Source organism: Nematolebias whitei, chromosome 5, assembly GCF_014905685.2.
Source record: "Nematolebias whitei isolate Nwh7 chromosome 5, NemWhi1, whole genome shotgun sequence".
Lineage (NCBI taxonomy): Eukaryota > Metazoa > Chordata > Actinopteri > Cyprinodontiformes > Rivulidae > Nematolebias > Nematolebias whitei.
In genome coordinates this window covers 19,952,241-19,968,681 of record NC_056502.1, presented here as the reverse complement: position 1 = coordinate 19,968,681, position 16,441 = coordinate 19,952,241, and the positions used below count along the sequence as shown (strand labels likewise).

Genomic DNA, 16,441 nt, shown 5'->3' with positions numbered 1-16,441 from the left:
CTCATAAGGCTCTGATGGCCATCTTAAAGGATGTTGGCTCTAAAGCATAATCAGTTGTAGGTGTATATCCAATGATTAATTTCTGAAAGTTTCATTAAAATTCATCAAGGGTTTCATGAAATATTTTGCAAACAGATGTGTGAATACACATCTTGATATGACTTGTGTCACCCCTTTTTAGTAACAATAATATATTTGTGATTTCTGCAGGTTATTATTTTTTTTAATTCCTTTTAGTAAAATCAGTCTCATGGTTCAGTCACGCTGGAACAGACTTTATTTAGCAGATATTTGGGGATGCAACTTACAGCAGCAGCGATACAGAAGAGTACAGTTTAGGCTTTAGAAAGGCTGGAACAAGGGAGTCGGGGATCAGATTGTCCTCGGTCCTCACTCACATGGTCAGCTCCTGCATTTGAAGAAAATTATTTTAGCCACATCAAAATTGTACTGATTCATATAATTTTTCAGTCCTACTTTAAAAAAAATTACACATCAGGCAAATCATGGTAGCTTTTTGCTGCCATCTAGTGGTCATAAGGTCATATTGCAGGAGGAGGGGGCTTTTCAACATAAATGTAGTTCTTGTCATTTATTATCTGCTCTTTCTGTTCCCATCCCTCCCTGCTATGACTTAGTGTTTTGGTTTGCCTTCCCTCTATCCCACCTTCGTCCTTACCATGATAGCATTCACAATGTCGTTCTTGTTGTGTTTCAGCGCACGTACGGCCTTAGCTCGGGACACGTTGGCCTGAGCCATTACCAGCTCGATGTCTCTTTGCTCCAGACTCCCATCATCAATCTGATATGCAGAAAAACACAAAGAAATATAAACAAAAGCAGCACTTTTAGGTTTGAAGTTGCACTCACAGCTGTTCATACCTCCTCCTCATCCTCCTCTTCGCTCTCTTCCTTGATGGTGAGACGAGGTGGGACCAATGGGGCTAATGGAGAGGAGGACACAGGCACCTTGAATTTCTCTGCCGCTGCTTTGTGAGCTTGCTGAGACAAGTCCTCAATCTGACAAAAGAAAAGGAATTAGAGAGGCGAATCAAGAGTCATACCGAACTTAATGGAGCTTCAATGTTCAACGAAGTGGGGCTGATGTACCTTTGCCTCCCCAAATACAATATAAATGTCTGACATGGGGCTTTTGAATACATCTGGTCTGCTGATGACAAACAAGATACTTTTGGACTTTCTGATGGTGATTCTGGTCACTCCATGGACTGGTTTCAGACCCAGTTTAGACATGGCCTACAGGCAGAGTGAGAACTGGAGATTAAAACTTCGTGTCATCCAAACTCATACACAGCTTATCTTATTCTCGACACAAAGTTTGATCAATTTATTTGAATATAGCAATATATAGTCTGACCTTGCGAGCCTTCTTCTCGCTGCGGCTCTGTTTTGGTCTGTTCAGTCCTTCATCCGCAGAGGAGATGCACTAGAAGAAAAGTCATTGACTTTATTCTAAGAGTCTGTGATGTTTCGATTTCTTGTTAGTTTGCCGATTTAGCAAAAGTCATGTCTGATAGTATGACTTAAAAGCAGTTGACAAGAAGGAATACTTTGTCCTTGTAGCTAAAACTTCAACAGTTTGATTAATGTTCTGCTTTATCAAAGTAAATACAAAGAAAAATATCTGAAATATCTAGTTATCAAAAACAAACTAACATCTTAAAGTTAGTTATCAAACGTTGATGACTAAAAGTGGACTGCAAGTAGAATATGGAAAAAAGGCAGTATGTATAATGACCATACAGTATATTCAGACTGCCAAACACTAAATATGAACTTATATTAATATACTCTGATATTACTTTTAAGCCATCAGCAAGCTAACAAACAATACCTTAAACTTTTCAATAAGCAAACTGTTTTTTCAATAACAATGAAGGAGTGGTGCTATTAGAGCCAGATTTGGTCAAAACTGCAGAATCCTGTTCATGTGTTAGGCATTCATCATCAACTACAAAACAAAACATTTATCTCAAAAGAGAAAAAAAAAATACTGTAACAGAAAAGGCACACGTAATTTTAATTTTTAGTCCAGAGACGGGCAAAAAAATATATACATAGAATGTATAAATACATATCTAGCACCTGGATACAAACAACACTACCCTTAAATTCCAGAAAGCATAAACTTAAACATATTTCCAAATTATTAAATCTCAGCAACACCTCAAACACTGTTAAAACAACGTTTTATTAAACCAGAATTTAAACACGTCTTTTCTGACATTTCATATCTGTTACAGCATCGCAAAATACTCAGCAGAGCAATGGCGGTCACTGTCAAAGCCGTAAAGCAAACTCGCCTGTGGTTCTGATGGACACATCGGCTCCAGCTCTTCGAGGTCAGGCACTGACCCTTCACTTTCAGACTCATTGCAGGAAGCCAACATAGAACCTGCACAATGAATTATTACAAAATATACTCAGTAAAAGTGTGATATTTTGATACCATTAGAAACGTATAACTTTTGGTGTGGTGACTAATGCCATGCTAATGAAGTGTAGTTGTTATAAAAGGTCAAAGTACCACCAGTGGGTAAGTCAGTCACTAAATCTGATGATGGGAAATAACTTAATTACATTTCTGTAATGTGTAATTAAACACAATGCAGAACTGGAAACAACAAAATAGTCAAGGTGTTTCATTTTGTTGACTTTTTTTCACTTTATATCATTGCTTTATATTCAAACACACAAATGATAGAAAGTAAATTGGGACAGAAAGAATATTGGAGAATTTAACAGAGAGCTTACAAATTTAGGCCATTTCTCTGCCCCACAGGACATATAAAAAACAACTTACAATTGTTCTGAACAGTTCGATCAATCTCCTCAGAAATGTTGCGGCTGACTGGACAGTCTGACTGTCGGTCAGTCAGGTGCCGAGTGGAGAAGGGCTGGATTTCTTGGTGATTGGCTGGAGAAGACTCCTTCTGCACCAGTCCAGCAGCTCCCCTGGTCTGAGATCTCTGACCCTGTTGGTGCTTTCCACCATCATCCTTACTGTCTGACTCCTCTTCAGCCATTGAAGTTCCTTACAGAGCACACAAAAACAGTTATTTTGATGCTGCAAAGCTCACATGTGAATGTTTTATTACAGTTCAAAAAACAACAGATCAAAAAAGACTATTCTGTTTTCGCAGATGCAAGCTGGTGATTATTAAATGAATAAGGAATTACTTTGTTTGTATTAGTCTAGTTTCATCTTATTGAGCTTTATTTTACTCACCTCTGCATCTGTCCTTGCTGACCCCAGTCTGACCTTGCCTGTTTTGTTTATGGGATTGGATGCTGACATTAGTCTGAGACTGCAAAGAAGACTGAGTATATGGACGGGAAGAAGACTCAGGAATGCATACTGAGTCCAGAGTCCCTGTCTCCTGGGTAGCTTGGGACAAGATTAAAGGCATGGCAGTGGACAATGAAGGTGAAGTGATGCTTGTAGCTGAAAATACATCAGTGAAGTCCTGGATATTGTTGTTTTGGGGAAATCCAGACTCGTGGGATGGCTGTGTCATGGGAGAAGTGGTGAAATGGGCTGGAGCGGTCTGACACATGGAGAGTGAGGATTGTTGTTGAGCTGAGAGGACAGGTTGAGATTCCTGAACCGGTGTGGACAGACCATTCATTGGCTCCATTGAGGCAGAAGGTACTGAGGAACAGGTTGAAGAGTAGGGAAGTGAAGCAGTATCTATGTTGTTGTCATTAATGTCTGTAGTTATTACCTTTTGAGTATCAGGTAATGGTCTGTTATCAAGCACTTCTTGATTCTGATCTACATCTTGGTTCATTGCCACCACTGTATTGAGGTTGTCTTGAATGTTTTTGTTAGAATTACAGAATCCTTGTCTTTGACTTTTGACATCAGAACTGGGCCTGCTTCGCCCTTGGACCTTTGAACCAGATTCAACGTTGTCTGTCTCAGATATCCTCTGTCGGAACCCTGACGAAATGTCATTTGCATCATGACCTGTTTTAGCTTTAGAACTGTCTGTGATCCCCTTTGACAAGTTATCTTTCAGGGAATTTAAAGGAACAGGGGGCTTCTTTGGATCATCACCAGACTCAGGACTAAAGTCAGCATGACTTCCTGTCTGAGATGCTCTGTGTTTATTCTGCTTCCTTCTTCTCCCTTTCGTAACAGCAGCTTGTGTTTCTGTGCAAAGTCCACCCTTAGGTGCGTTCCAAGCAAACTGCTCCAAGTCATTTGGGGCAGAAGAGGAGATATTTTTATATTGAGTCCTCAAATTGTTTTCTTCATGTCTTTCTTTTATTTTGCCCTCCTCATCTTCATCCCCTGAGTTAAGAACAACATACTGCTTTCCAATAAAGGCATCTTTAGTATTTGGTTTGCCTACAGTTCCATCTGGTTTAAGACTGACTTTGCAGTCTCTTTGGCTCTCAGTCTGAAGCTGTGCTGTCTCTGTGACAGCATTTTCCACCTTGTCTTCACAAATGTGTCTTGGTCTAACAGTGCCTAATGCACATTTCGGAGTAAAGGACCCAAATGATCCCTGTGGCAAGAAAAATGCATTACTCTCTGGAGTGATAGACTGATGGTCAGGAGATGTATTGCATCTCAACTCAATTTTTCTTGGTGAATCAATGCATTTGTCTTTTGCAGCTGCATTTATATCGATGCCAATTGAAATGGCACAGACACCTTCCTTTATAAGATCAGTCTGCTTTGCATCTGATGTTTGGTTTATGTGGCTCTGGGATGCATCTGGTTCCACATCTGGAGTCTTGTCTGAAAGCTGAAGAGGCATCTCTTCAAGGGGAATATTAGATACTGATTCTCTGACACTGATATTAACACTCTGGTGTCTCACTTTATCCGACAGAGCATTCAGATTCCCATACATGCCTCCTTCCAAGGAGTCAAAGGCAGATTCACTTGAATTCTTCCAAGGGTCTTGCATTTGTGTGTCTCCGTTATTGTTATCAATTTCATCTGGATTTAAATTACTGACATTGTCTTCTGAAAACCTGGAGCTTTCATTTTCTCCGGAGCCTGCTTCTGAGAATTCCTTGATGGATTCCCAATGAGCCAAGTTGGACTCAGAAACTCCTTCTTCAACCAGCTCTCTCTCTGCCATTTGCTCATTCTTCCCACTCAGACTGTTGTTATCGTCCTCATCTAGAATAGAACCCAGAACATTGTCATAGTTCTCACACACTTCACTGTTCATTGCTCTTTGACTCTCTGTATCACACATAAGTAGGCTATCTGCCTCTATTTCATACCTGCTACCCAGAGACAAAGAAAGTGACTCTCCTGCTCCCCAAACACCAAACTCACTTACTGACCCATATCCTAGACCAAAACCCAACCCCATTCTAACGTCACACCATGCCCCAGCTTCATAACCCACCTCTCTGCTGGTGTCTGTCTCTGAATTTTCTCTTTTGGGTGAGATAGCAAGGGGAGAGTGTGAAGACCTAACAGCTCCTAGGACCCCCTCATCAGCACTCAGCATGTTCTCCCTTAGATTTTCCTGGGCAGAGTCACTGGGGCAGTGCTCAGGTGTTAGTACCAAGTTGTCAGTAAGCTCTGAAGAGACTTCAGTGGTGGCAGAAACTGGGATGTTACTGGGGTTGGGACTTTGGTCTTTAGGACATGACAGAAGAAGAGCCCCTTTATTTAGGTCATTGGTTGGAGTGACAGTATCCAGTGGAGGACCAGAGTCACCAATCCGACAGTCTCTACTGACAGGCTCAACTGAAGCTTTACTTTGATCAATCTCAATGTCAAACTTGCTGTTAATACTTGACTTACACTGGGATGTTCCTCCCACAGGCACATCATATTTAGCAGAGAAAGATTTTGATAATGAAACTCGACTTGCTCCAACAGTCCTTTGGCTTTCGAAGTGGCTATGACGAGGCTTGATGAGCAGTTTAAAAGAGTCTCTCTCAGGCTGGGTTGCAGGCTGTGCCTCTGTGTACTCAGAAGGCAGTTTCAAAGTAGCATCCTTCACTTTAGGTTTTTCCTTGGCCAATTGTTTTGGCAGTACTGAACTAGTCATTGACATTTCCTGTTCAGAAGTAGAAGGATGAGGAAAGTTTTTAGAGTCAGAAATAGGATTGAGTGATCTGTGAAAAGATAGGTTAAAATAAGGACTGTCCTTGGGTTCTTCAACAGGGTTACTAAAAAGGGCATTATTCATCACATTCCTTCTCTCCCCTCTCTCGTTTGGGTCAGTGAATGACTCTGGTTGACACAAACTTGCATCTAAAGTTAGAGACAGTTCCTGGATAACAGCTGGTTTATCTGTGCTTGACTGCAAAGTTGTTATTTCCCTTACTTGACTGGTTGTTTCAAATTCAAGGTCTGCTTGGGATGCGGGGATTATAGGCTCTGAACTAACATCTTTACTTTGAGCCACAATGGCTTCAGAAGCACAAACAATTCTGTGATCCACTTGCTCATCCAAACTTGGGTGTATGTGCAAAAGTTCATTTTGATCTGAAGTTTGTTGAGCTTCAGATTGGATTTCACTTGGACCAATGCCATCAGCTGGTATGGGTTCCAGTGATTGTGCATGCCTCTCAGTGCTGTACAAGCGCTCATCTTCCTCTCCGTTATAGGAGGCAGAATCTAAAGAGTCATCAGAGTCATCTTGAAAACAGAAAGAATCATCCAGCCCCTCATTGATAGATGTTTCTGAGAGTGAATGAAGAAAAGATCCTGAGCTGTCCTCATCTGTAGGATCTTCATCTGCTTTGCTATCACTCTCATCCTCATCTTCTTCTTCCTCTTCATCTTCTTCTTCTATAACTTTCACCTCTACTTCAGCATCCTCACCAGCCTCATCCTGCCCATTGTTTTCATCATTTTCCTCACCTTCATCGCTGTCAGGAGCAGCATCAGTATTGCCACCTTCATAATTGTATTGATCATTATCTTCTTCATCATTGCCATCCTCTACATCTGCCTCTTCTTCTCCTGCTGCATATGCATCAACATCATTTCTTTGACCTCTGTCATTTAGTTCTGTTTCATTCTCTTCCTCTGTGGGGAAGAGGGTGATTTCCATTGAATCCACTTTAAAGATTAAGTTGGTGTGAAGTGGGAAGGAAAGAAGGGAAGCAGGAATCATCCTTTCCTCATCTAGTAGATCATCAGCACATGCTGACTGTGACAGTATGAATGAGCTTGGACCAAGTCTATCAAAGGCTCCATGACAGAAAGCATCTAAGGGGAGGAGTGGTGAATCAGGGCTTAGGCTAGAAGAAGCCATAGTCATGTTTTCTGTATCAGGAGTGAAGGCAGTGGAAGGAATGTCTGGGTGGGCATCTATCTGTCCATAATGGTCATCTGATACACAATCATCCAGCTGCAATCTCAGGCCTATCTGCAAGGGTCTGGAGTACTCTGATTTCCCTACACTGGCTTCTTCCAGAGGACAAAGTGAACTTTCAGACTCCCTCCCATCTTCCTGAGAATCAATGCTGCTGCTGCTTCTTCCAGGGGATGCATTTTCAGTCACCCAGTAAGGACGGTTTGTCCCTCTGGAATTATTGGGCTCCTCTCCTTTAGGACCCTCATCTTCCTCAAGAATCACTGTATCCGTTAAACCTCGTTGTGAAATCAAAACAAAATCCTCACTTTGGTATCGGCAAAAATTGCTGGCCCTTTCCTCCTCCTGCTCTGAACTTAATCGTCCCTTTTCTTCACCAACTTCATCTCCAATCTCAGACAAAGAACCCACAAAGCAAGCAGGGGCCTCTTGTGTTTCTTCTACCAGAAGCAGGTTGGGGGAAATGGAAGGGGAGACGGAGGAAGTGTAAGAGGATGTCCAGCTGCCTCCTTCTGCTGTAATGTAAGAACCAGAAGGAGACGTAAGAGGAGAACAGAGGTCCTCACTGTCAGAGGGAGAGCCAGGGGAAAGAGGGGATGCTGGGGAGCCAGGATAGGAATGATGTTTAAGGTGTGAAGAGCGGGTAGTCACTTTGATTGGGGTGGAAGGAGCGGTGTAGTAAAGGTCTGGGTCAAGAGATGAGGGGACACCGACCCGTAAGGGATCAACTGTATAGGTTGGCTCAGAGAAGGACAGAGCAACTGGAGAAGACAGCTCTGAAACAGAGAGTGAAGGCACTTGATCTTGAGTGAGGGTCTGCCTGTCTTCCTTGATGTCTGATAATATGTCATCTGTTGTGGTGGAGGAGGCAGGGTGTGTGACAGAAGGCTCTACATGATCTTTGTCCTGATCCTCTGTTCTCTGGAGGATTTGTGAATGAGTTTCCTCATTAGTGGATTCCAAATCGGTCTCTTTTCTTTGTGCCTGAAGACGAGAAGAAAGTGGGATACTTGCTTGAGCACTCGGCTCAGTGAGAGGATTTGCCTTCTGATTTTCTGTTGTTTTGAGCAGCGTCTCCTCCCCCATAACCACTCTAGTGTCAATGGTCTGTGGTTCTTGATAGTCACTTTCCACCTCAGATCCAGTCAGAACCTATTCATAACACATTAAACAAACAAGTTAGTATGAATTTCAGCACAAAAATGCATGATATACCATATTTTCAGTAAAATTACCAACATACACAAAATGCACACCTTTATTCTCTCCATCTTAACAGGAATGTGGCGACCACACGGTCCATGACCTCCTAATTTTCCTGACAGTCTACTTGTTTTGCTGCGATGGTCAGAACCTTCAGGCTGAGGTCTTGGGTGACCAGACGAGCTGGGCTTCACGTGAAATAATCGTGGTCCGAATGGAGAAGTGCATGCTGGGAGAAGCTTCTGTGGAGTAGTGGGAGAAGGGCTGCAACCACTGTCATTAGGGGAGGAGCCACTGTCGCTCGGACTGGAGTCAGTAGATGGGTCCCTTGTCATATCTGGACAAAGAAAAAGAAAGTGAAAATAACTATTCAAATCATGAGAAGACAGGAAATTTAATTGTTTAAATTAAAGGTTATTTAGGATATAAGGCCTGTAGTTGATGGATGTAATCTACATTTTTGTAATGGTTATACTGTGCTTAGAATGTAAATCCTTCTTTAAACAATATTAAAAACAACAACAAAAAAAAAAAAAAAAAAAAACTGCTGGGTTGTTTGATGGCTTAATTGCTGGTTTAAAACTCTTAGGTTTTATACTGGGTTGATTTGACCAAAGTATGGGTCAAAAAGTTTCACCCAGTATTTGTGTTCATTCGTGCTCATCTGCTCACACAGACTCGTGTTCGTGCTGCTGTTCGGCATGTTGTTTTTGTACTACTATTGCTTAGTGTATTTTTAGTTTAGCGGTTTTCTTAGCTCATATCTTATTGCTGTTTTTCTTGTGCATTTTATACTTTTGTTGGATGTAACTGGGACCCTGTGTACACAATTTCCTTCCACCACATGTACCACATGTGATGCGCAAGACAAATAAAGACACTTTGACTTTGACTTTGAAAATTAGCTGCATCATTTTTCACACTCCACCTATTTGACCAAATCAAACCTGACTGGGCCACTGCTTAAGGATGTAAAATGTTAAATCAAAGCCGTAAAAACAACTTGTAAAAACTATTTAACCTTGTTGGTTTTGTGAAAAGTTTTAGTTTTCACTATACAATTCAATTCAATTCAATTCAATACACATACATCATATGCAGTCAGTTTTGGTTCATAAAATATTAGGTGATGCTAGCTAGCCAATGCCATTAGTGGTTAGCGTCAGCTACTGAGCCCAAGTTGTTAATTATCTAATAACTCAGATTTTGGGTTGCTCTTTTTAACTAAACTTTTTTCAGTGTCTAATCAACTTTACCTGGTATGCCTGGTCAAACTGATAACTCGAGATAAAATTAGGGCTGGCCCAGTCGAAATTTGACCCACAGCTGGGCTGCAAATAGGACTGTCTTTAACTCGGGGGTTTTAGTGTGTATTTCAGACCTGGAGTGTCCCAAATGTGATCATAATGCCAGTCAGAAAACTAACCGGAACACTGCAACTGACTAAGGGAAAAAAATTAGAAGTAACAAATTAATATTTAAAGAATGCTTAAAAAAAAACACTAAACTGGAATAAATCAGATTGTCTTCTGAGACAGGAGTGAAAAAAAAATAAGGTTTCTGATTGTGCACAACAAAATTTGCTTTTTTTCAGTTCTATTGTTATGCTAACATATACGGTAGCATAACTAGCAGCCATACACAAACTCTACTGAATTACAAAGCTCCTTCTCTTTTGCTTCTTTCACATCATTCTATCATCTTGCATCCTCAAGTGTCAGCATGAATTGGGAATTCATCGAGAGGAAATGGCAGGGCGAGATGAAGGAAGTGGGTTCAGCAGGCTGAGTGTGGGGAGACATTAGGATCAGGAAGAGGAGTGAAGGAAAGATGAAGATAAAGCAAAGATTGTTTCATTTTTGCTTTTTATCACAAAGCACTTTTAATATTGATGTGGGACTATGATACAAAATTCAGCATTCACTGAAATGATTCAAAAACTGTCAGACCCTTTCTCTTAGGAGAGAACAGAACCTCCATTTAACTGGGCTATCACCACGGTGACCTCAATCCACATCCTGATTGGCTATTATAACACAAGAGGTTCAGCTCTGTGCCAGTCACAAACACACACACACTCACACACAGCTTTGCTTTGCCAGGAACCAAGTGATCACATCACATTAACTTTCTGTTCTGTTGCTCCCTCTTTGCATCCCTCCCTCAAACAATCTCTTAACCTCTTTCTACCTAATCCTCCCTTTCATCCAGCTTTGCACATGTATGTAGAGAGCAGCACTTGGTGATGACACATCAGTTGCCATACTCAGTATTATTTCAGGGATTTCTATTTATTTATTTATTTTAGCCTCTTCCCTTGATGCTGTCCTGCCCTGCCTGAGGTGGTGGCGGATGCTCGCGTCAGCACTTAGCAGTCCTCTCTAATCATTGCCTCAGTGTTATGCTAAATGTGTATTTGTGCATGCTGAGTCATACCTTAGAGATAAAACTGTTGGGGGAAAGAAAGATGCACAAAAAGCAACCGCTAATCTGCATTTACAAGTGCGGTGCAGCCTATTATCTGCATAATGTTCGTATCCTCCTCGTGTCATTGCGCAGTACATAAATAGTCACCATGTGGACAAGTAGGCATGAAATAAATGCTCTTAAGTAATATCTGATTGTTAAAGAAAATCAAGCAAGACAACATTAATCATTTGTGATTTAGACAAGTTTTCGTACCAGGCACAAGAAACAGACTGGTTTTGTGAAGGATGTTAAAATACTCCAATGAATTCCAGATCATCATTATTTCTACAATGAGTCCTGCATGGAAGGATGCAGTAAAAAAAAAAAAAAAAAAAACTAGCATCATGTTTTGTTGTGGAAAAATCAGGCCGCAGCAAGTTGAGAACAGTGGAGCTGCGTCACAGAGGCTGCAGCGCTACCCTCAAGGGGAGCCTGCATTTGAGCTGCAGCTCAGATTGAGCTCTGAAGAACAGACACCTCACAAGCATCACATGCTTCTTTGGCTTTCTACAACACCGACAATTCACATGTGTGAAGGTGAATTTAAAAAGTCTAATTTTTAATCAACTAAATGGTTAATGTAAGTTGTAATCTGAGCATCAGTCCCAATCAACTAACAGCCAATCAACTCTCTTCATCCTCTCCACACCAGCTATGATGGAAATACATTTTACATTCAAGAACAAAGTAGTGAAATGATTAAAGGATGAAATACAACATAGTAAACCAGTCAAAAATATATGTAAAAAGGAAGCGATCTTGTTTTGTCATCATCAGGAACACAACGAATTGTCCAGTATCTCGTTGGTTCGTGTGTTGCGGAGTGCCCTGCCATGCTGCTGTGTCATGTTCCTGTCGAGGCTGGGGGAAGGGAGGAACTGCTGGGCTCTGCTTACAGCGGTGTGGACTGGATGTGAATGTGGTTCGATGATGGGGTGGAAGGAGAGAGGAGAGCTTTAGGATTGGAGGTTGTGATAACAATAGAGGCTGGGAGTTGTGGGTGACAATTTTAGAAGTCTGTAGGTCTATATAGGTTGAAAGGCAGATGAGATCTTTTTAAAGAATGAATAAATGAAGCTGACATGAGTTGATTTGTGGAATATGAGGCTATAGCCTGCAGCTGAATCAGAGATAGATGAAGTTGCATATATCAGCAAAAGAAAAACAAACTGAAATCACTGATCTCCAGATTTGAACTCACTTCTGAGCACATTGCATCAACTAGCCACTCTGTCACTCAACCCTTCCCATCCTCATCTTGTTTAACATCTCTTCTCTCTGTCTCCAGTTGTCTCGTTCGGCCTAATTGCCTCTCTGTTATCCCCACTCCAACCCAGAGGTCCTACCTGGTCCTGGGAGCCCCGTTTCCTCAGTCCCCAGCTCTGGATGCTTGTCGTCCGGGACAGATCTGCGAGTGGTTTCCCCCGGCATGCTTCTTTACTGGCTCTCGTTGGCGCTGACACAATGATAAACCGTACACTTGGAAACAGACAAGGTGAACAGGGAGAGGGAGCGAGGAAGAAGAGGAAGAGGGAAGGGAGGGGGATCTGAGTGCTGCTGCAGCACGTGTCGCTCGGGATGTGTGTCTGTTTGTGAGAGACCGAATGAGGCAGACAGAGGGAGGAAAACAGTTTTTTTGTCTTTGCAGGTCGGTGATGCTGCTGTGGTGGGTGTGTGCTCGAAAGCCTGTTTGTCTCAGTGCATGTGTGTGTGTGTGTGTGTGTTGAATCAGAAGAGGGGCTGCAGTATTTCTCTCCTAATGCTCAGTTCCTGCTCTCCTCCCTCCTCCCTCTGTTTCATCCTTCCTGTATTCCCCCTCTCCCCACTCTGTGTTGCTCCCAGCCAAGCAATGACTGGATCCTGAGAAATGATGTCAGCAGATTTGTGCAAATTTCTCAGTGCTGCCCCCCCACAACCCTGGATGAAAAGACGAGTACTGCAAAAACAAGAACAACATGAAGACATCATGATGGGAATTTTAGGGAAAACAAAACAGATGATGGGAATATAAAAAATACTACTCAAAAATGTGTAAATTCAATTCAGTTTATTTGTATAGTGCCAAGTCACAACAGAAGTCATCTCAGGTCACTGAACAGAAACATTAAACAAAATGTTTTTTTGCTTCCTACTTACATGTTTGAATGGCAAACTCAGTCACATGGGGGGTGGGGGGCACAAAATTAAATACATGAGAGTTTATAACAAACTTAAAAAAATTGACTAAAGGAAAAAAATTTAAAGCATTTTAATTTTATTTTATACTAAATAATATTTGAAGACTATGCATCAGATCAGCTAAAAATCCCACAATAAAAATTTAAATATACAGGTGTGTAGACTACTTTGAAATAAGAAAAAATAAAACTACTTTTTTCTTAATTTTTTTTTGCATTTTCTTATTTGGGTGTCTTGAATCGTGTTAACTCCAAATGTTAATAAGTTTTAGATGTACATTGATTTTTAAATCTAGAGTTTTATAACATTTGTCCACTGGTTCACAAGATATGTTGCTAAAGGCAAATGAACACATACACACAGACCAAAAAACAAAAAACATTATCACCCTTTCCTCGGATGGTGGACAATAAATAGCACATAATGAAGCAGACTCTGGTTCTTTGATGCACTTTAGTTCAAGTTTGATTACTTGACATTTATTGGCTGCAAGCTCATCAGAAAGAGTTTAATGGTCTTATTTGGGTATTCTTTGTTGCACTTCTGACAAAGTTTACTGAAAAATTAAAACCTAATTTTCTTGTCTATAAAGCTGACTACAGTAATTGTGGCCTATAAAGGCAGCCACCTATTATTATCCACCTGCAGAGGGTCTTGCTCTTCTATAATCTTTAATGTGGCCCAAACTGCAATGAACAGTGCCTTGCAAAAGTATTCGGCCCCCTTGAACTTTTCAACCTTTTGCCACATTTCAGGCTTCAAACATAAAAATATAAAATTTAATTTTTTTTGTGAATAATCAACAACAAGTGGGACACAATTGTGAAGTGGAATGAAATTCATTGGATGTGTCAAACTTTTTTAACAAATAAAAAACTGAAAAGTGGAGCATGCAATATTATTCGGCCCCTTTACTTTCAGTGCAGCAAACTCACTCCAGAAGTTCAGTGAGGATCTATGAATGATCCAATGTTGTCCCAAATGAATGATGATGATAAATAGAATCCACCTGTGTGTAATCAAGTCTCCGTATAAATGCACCTGCTCTGTGATAGTCTCAGGGTTCTGTTCAAAGTGCAGAGAGCATCATGAAGACCAAGGAACACACCAGGCAGGTCCGAGATTCTGTTGTGGAGAAGTTTAAAGCCAGATTTGGATCTAAAAATATTTCCCAAGCTTTAAACATCCCAAGGAGCACTGTGCAAGCAATCATATTGAAAGACGTATTAGACCACTGCAAATCTACCAAGACCCGGCCGTCCCTCTAAACTTTCATCTCGAACAAGGAGAAGACTGATCAGAGATGCAGCCAAGAGGTCCATGATCACTCTGGATGAACTGCAGAGATCTACAGCTGAGGTGGGAGAGTCTGTCCATAGGACAACAATCAGTCGTACACTGCACAAATCTGGCCTTTATGGAAGAGTGGCAAGAAGAAAGCCATTTCTCAAAGATATCCATAAAAAGTGTTGTTTAAAGTTTGCCACAAGCACCTGGGAGACACACCAAACATGTGGAAGAAGGTGCTCTGGTCAGATGAAACCAAAATCGAACTGTTTGGCCACAAAGCAAAATGATATGTTTGGCGTAAAACAACACAGCTCATCACCCTGAACACACCATCCCCACTGTCAAACATGGTGGTGGCAGCATCATGGTTTGGGCCTGCTTTTCATCAGCAGGAACAGGGAAGATGGTCAGAATTGATGGGAAGATGGATGGAGCCAAATACAGAACCATTCTGGAAGAAAACCTGTTTGAGTCTGCAAGAGACCTGAGACTGGGACAGAGATTTATCTTCCAACAAGACAATGATCCAAAACAAAAAGCCAAATCTACAATGGAATGGTTCACAAATAAACATATCCAGGTGTTGGAATGGCCAAGTCAAAGTCCAGACCTGAATCCAATCGAGAATCTGTGGAAAGAGCTGAAGACTGCTGTTCACAAACGCTCTCCATCCAACCTCACTGAGCTCGAGCTGTTTTGCAAGAAAGAATGGACAAGAATTTCAGTGTCTCCATGTGCACAACTAATAGAGACAAACCCCAAGAGACTTGCAGCTGCAACTGCAGCAAAAGGCGGCGCTACAAAGTGTTAACGCAAGGGGGCCGAATAATATTGCATGCCCCAATTTTCAGTTTTTTATTTGTTAAAAAAGTTTGACACATCCAATAAATTTCATTCCACTTCACGATTGTGTCCCACTTGTTGTTGATTCTTCACAAAAAAATAAAATTTTATGTCTTTGTTTGAAGCCTGAAATGTGGCAAAAGGTTGAAAAGTTCAAGGGGGCCGAATACTTTCGCAAGGCACTGTGTATATATACCCCCACATACAAGGCCGGATTAACCATACAGGTCCTTCTCAAAAAATTAGCATATTGTGATAAAGGTCATTATTTTCCATAATGTAATGATAAAAATGAAACTTTCATATATTTCAGATTCATTGCACACCAATTGAAATATTTCAGGTCTTTGTTTTAATACTGATGATTATGGCATACAGCTCATGAAAACCCAAAATGCCTGTCCCAAAAAATTAGCATATCATGAAAAGGTTCTCTAAACAAGCTATTAACCTAACCATTTGAATCAACGACGTAACTCTAAACACCTGCAAAAGATTCCTGAGGCTTTTAAAAACTCCCAGCCTTGTTCATTACTCAAAACCGCAATCATGGGTAAGACTGCCGACCTGACTGCTGTCCAGAAGGCCATCACTGACACCCTCAAGCAAGAGGGTAAGACACAGAAAGAAATTTCTGAACGAATAGGCTGTTCCCAGAGTGCTGTATCAAGGCACCTCAGTGGGAAGTCTGTGGGAAGGGAAAAGTGTGGCAGAAAACGCTGCACAACGAGAAGAGGTGACCGGACCCTGAGGAGGATTGTGGAGAAGGGCCGATTCCAGACCTTGGGGGACCTGCGGAAGCAGTGGACTGAGACTGGAGTAGAAACATCCAGAGCCACCGTGCACAGGCGTGTGAAGGAAATGGGCTACAGGTGCAACAGTGGCAAAAGCGCCTGACCTGGGCTACAGAGAAGCAGCACTGGACTGTTGCTCAGTGGTCCAAAGTACTTTTTTCGGATGAAAGCAAATTTTGCATGTCATTCGGAAATCAAGGTGCCAGAGTCTGGAGGAAGACTGGGGAGAAGGAAATGCCAAAACGCCAGAAGTCCAGTGTGAAGCACCCACAGTCAGTGATGGTCTGGGGTGCCATGTCAGCTGCTGGTGTTGGTCCACTGTGTTTTATCAAGGGCAGG

General features: G+C 41.5%; 1 protein-coding gene across 1 annotated transcript; it reads right to left on the bottom strand.

Annotated features, from left to right (window-relative positions):
* Window positions 1-273: 273 nt before the first annotated feature.
* Window positions 274-12,588, bottom strand: nacad (NAC alpha domain containing). The gene is made up of 10 exons (XM_037676331.1): window positions 12,344-12,588; window positions 8,582-8,865; window positions 3,251-8,477; window positions 2,825-3,055; window positions 2,325-2,416; window positions 1,379-1,447; window positions 1,111-1,257; window positions 883-1,020; window positions 680-802; window positions 274-409 (listed from the first exon to the last, which is right to left on the bottom strand). The coding sequence occupies exons 1-10, from the start codon at window positions 12,426-12,428 to the stop codon at window positions 395-397; spliced, it is 6,411 nt and encodes a 2,136-aa protein (XP_037532259.1). The 5' UTR covers window positions 12,429-12,588; the 3' UTR covers window positions 274-394.
* Between the last annotated feature and the right edge of the window lie 3,853 nt (window positions 12,589-16,441).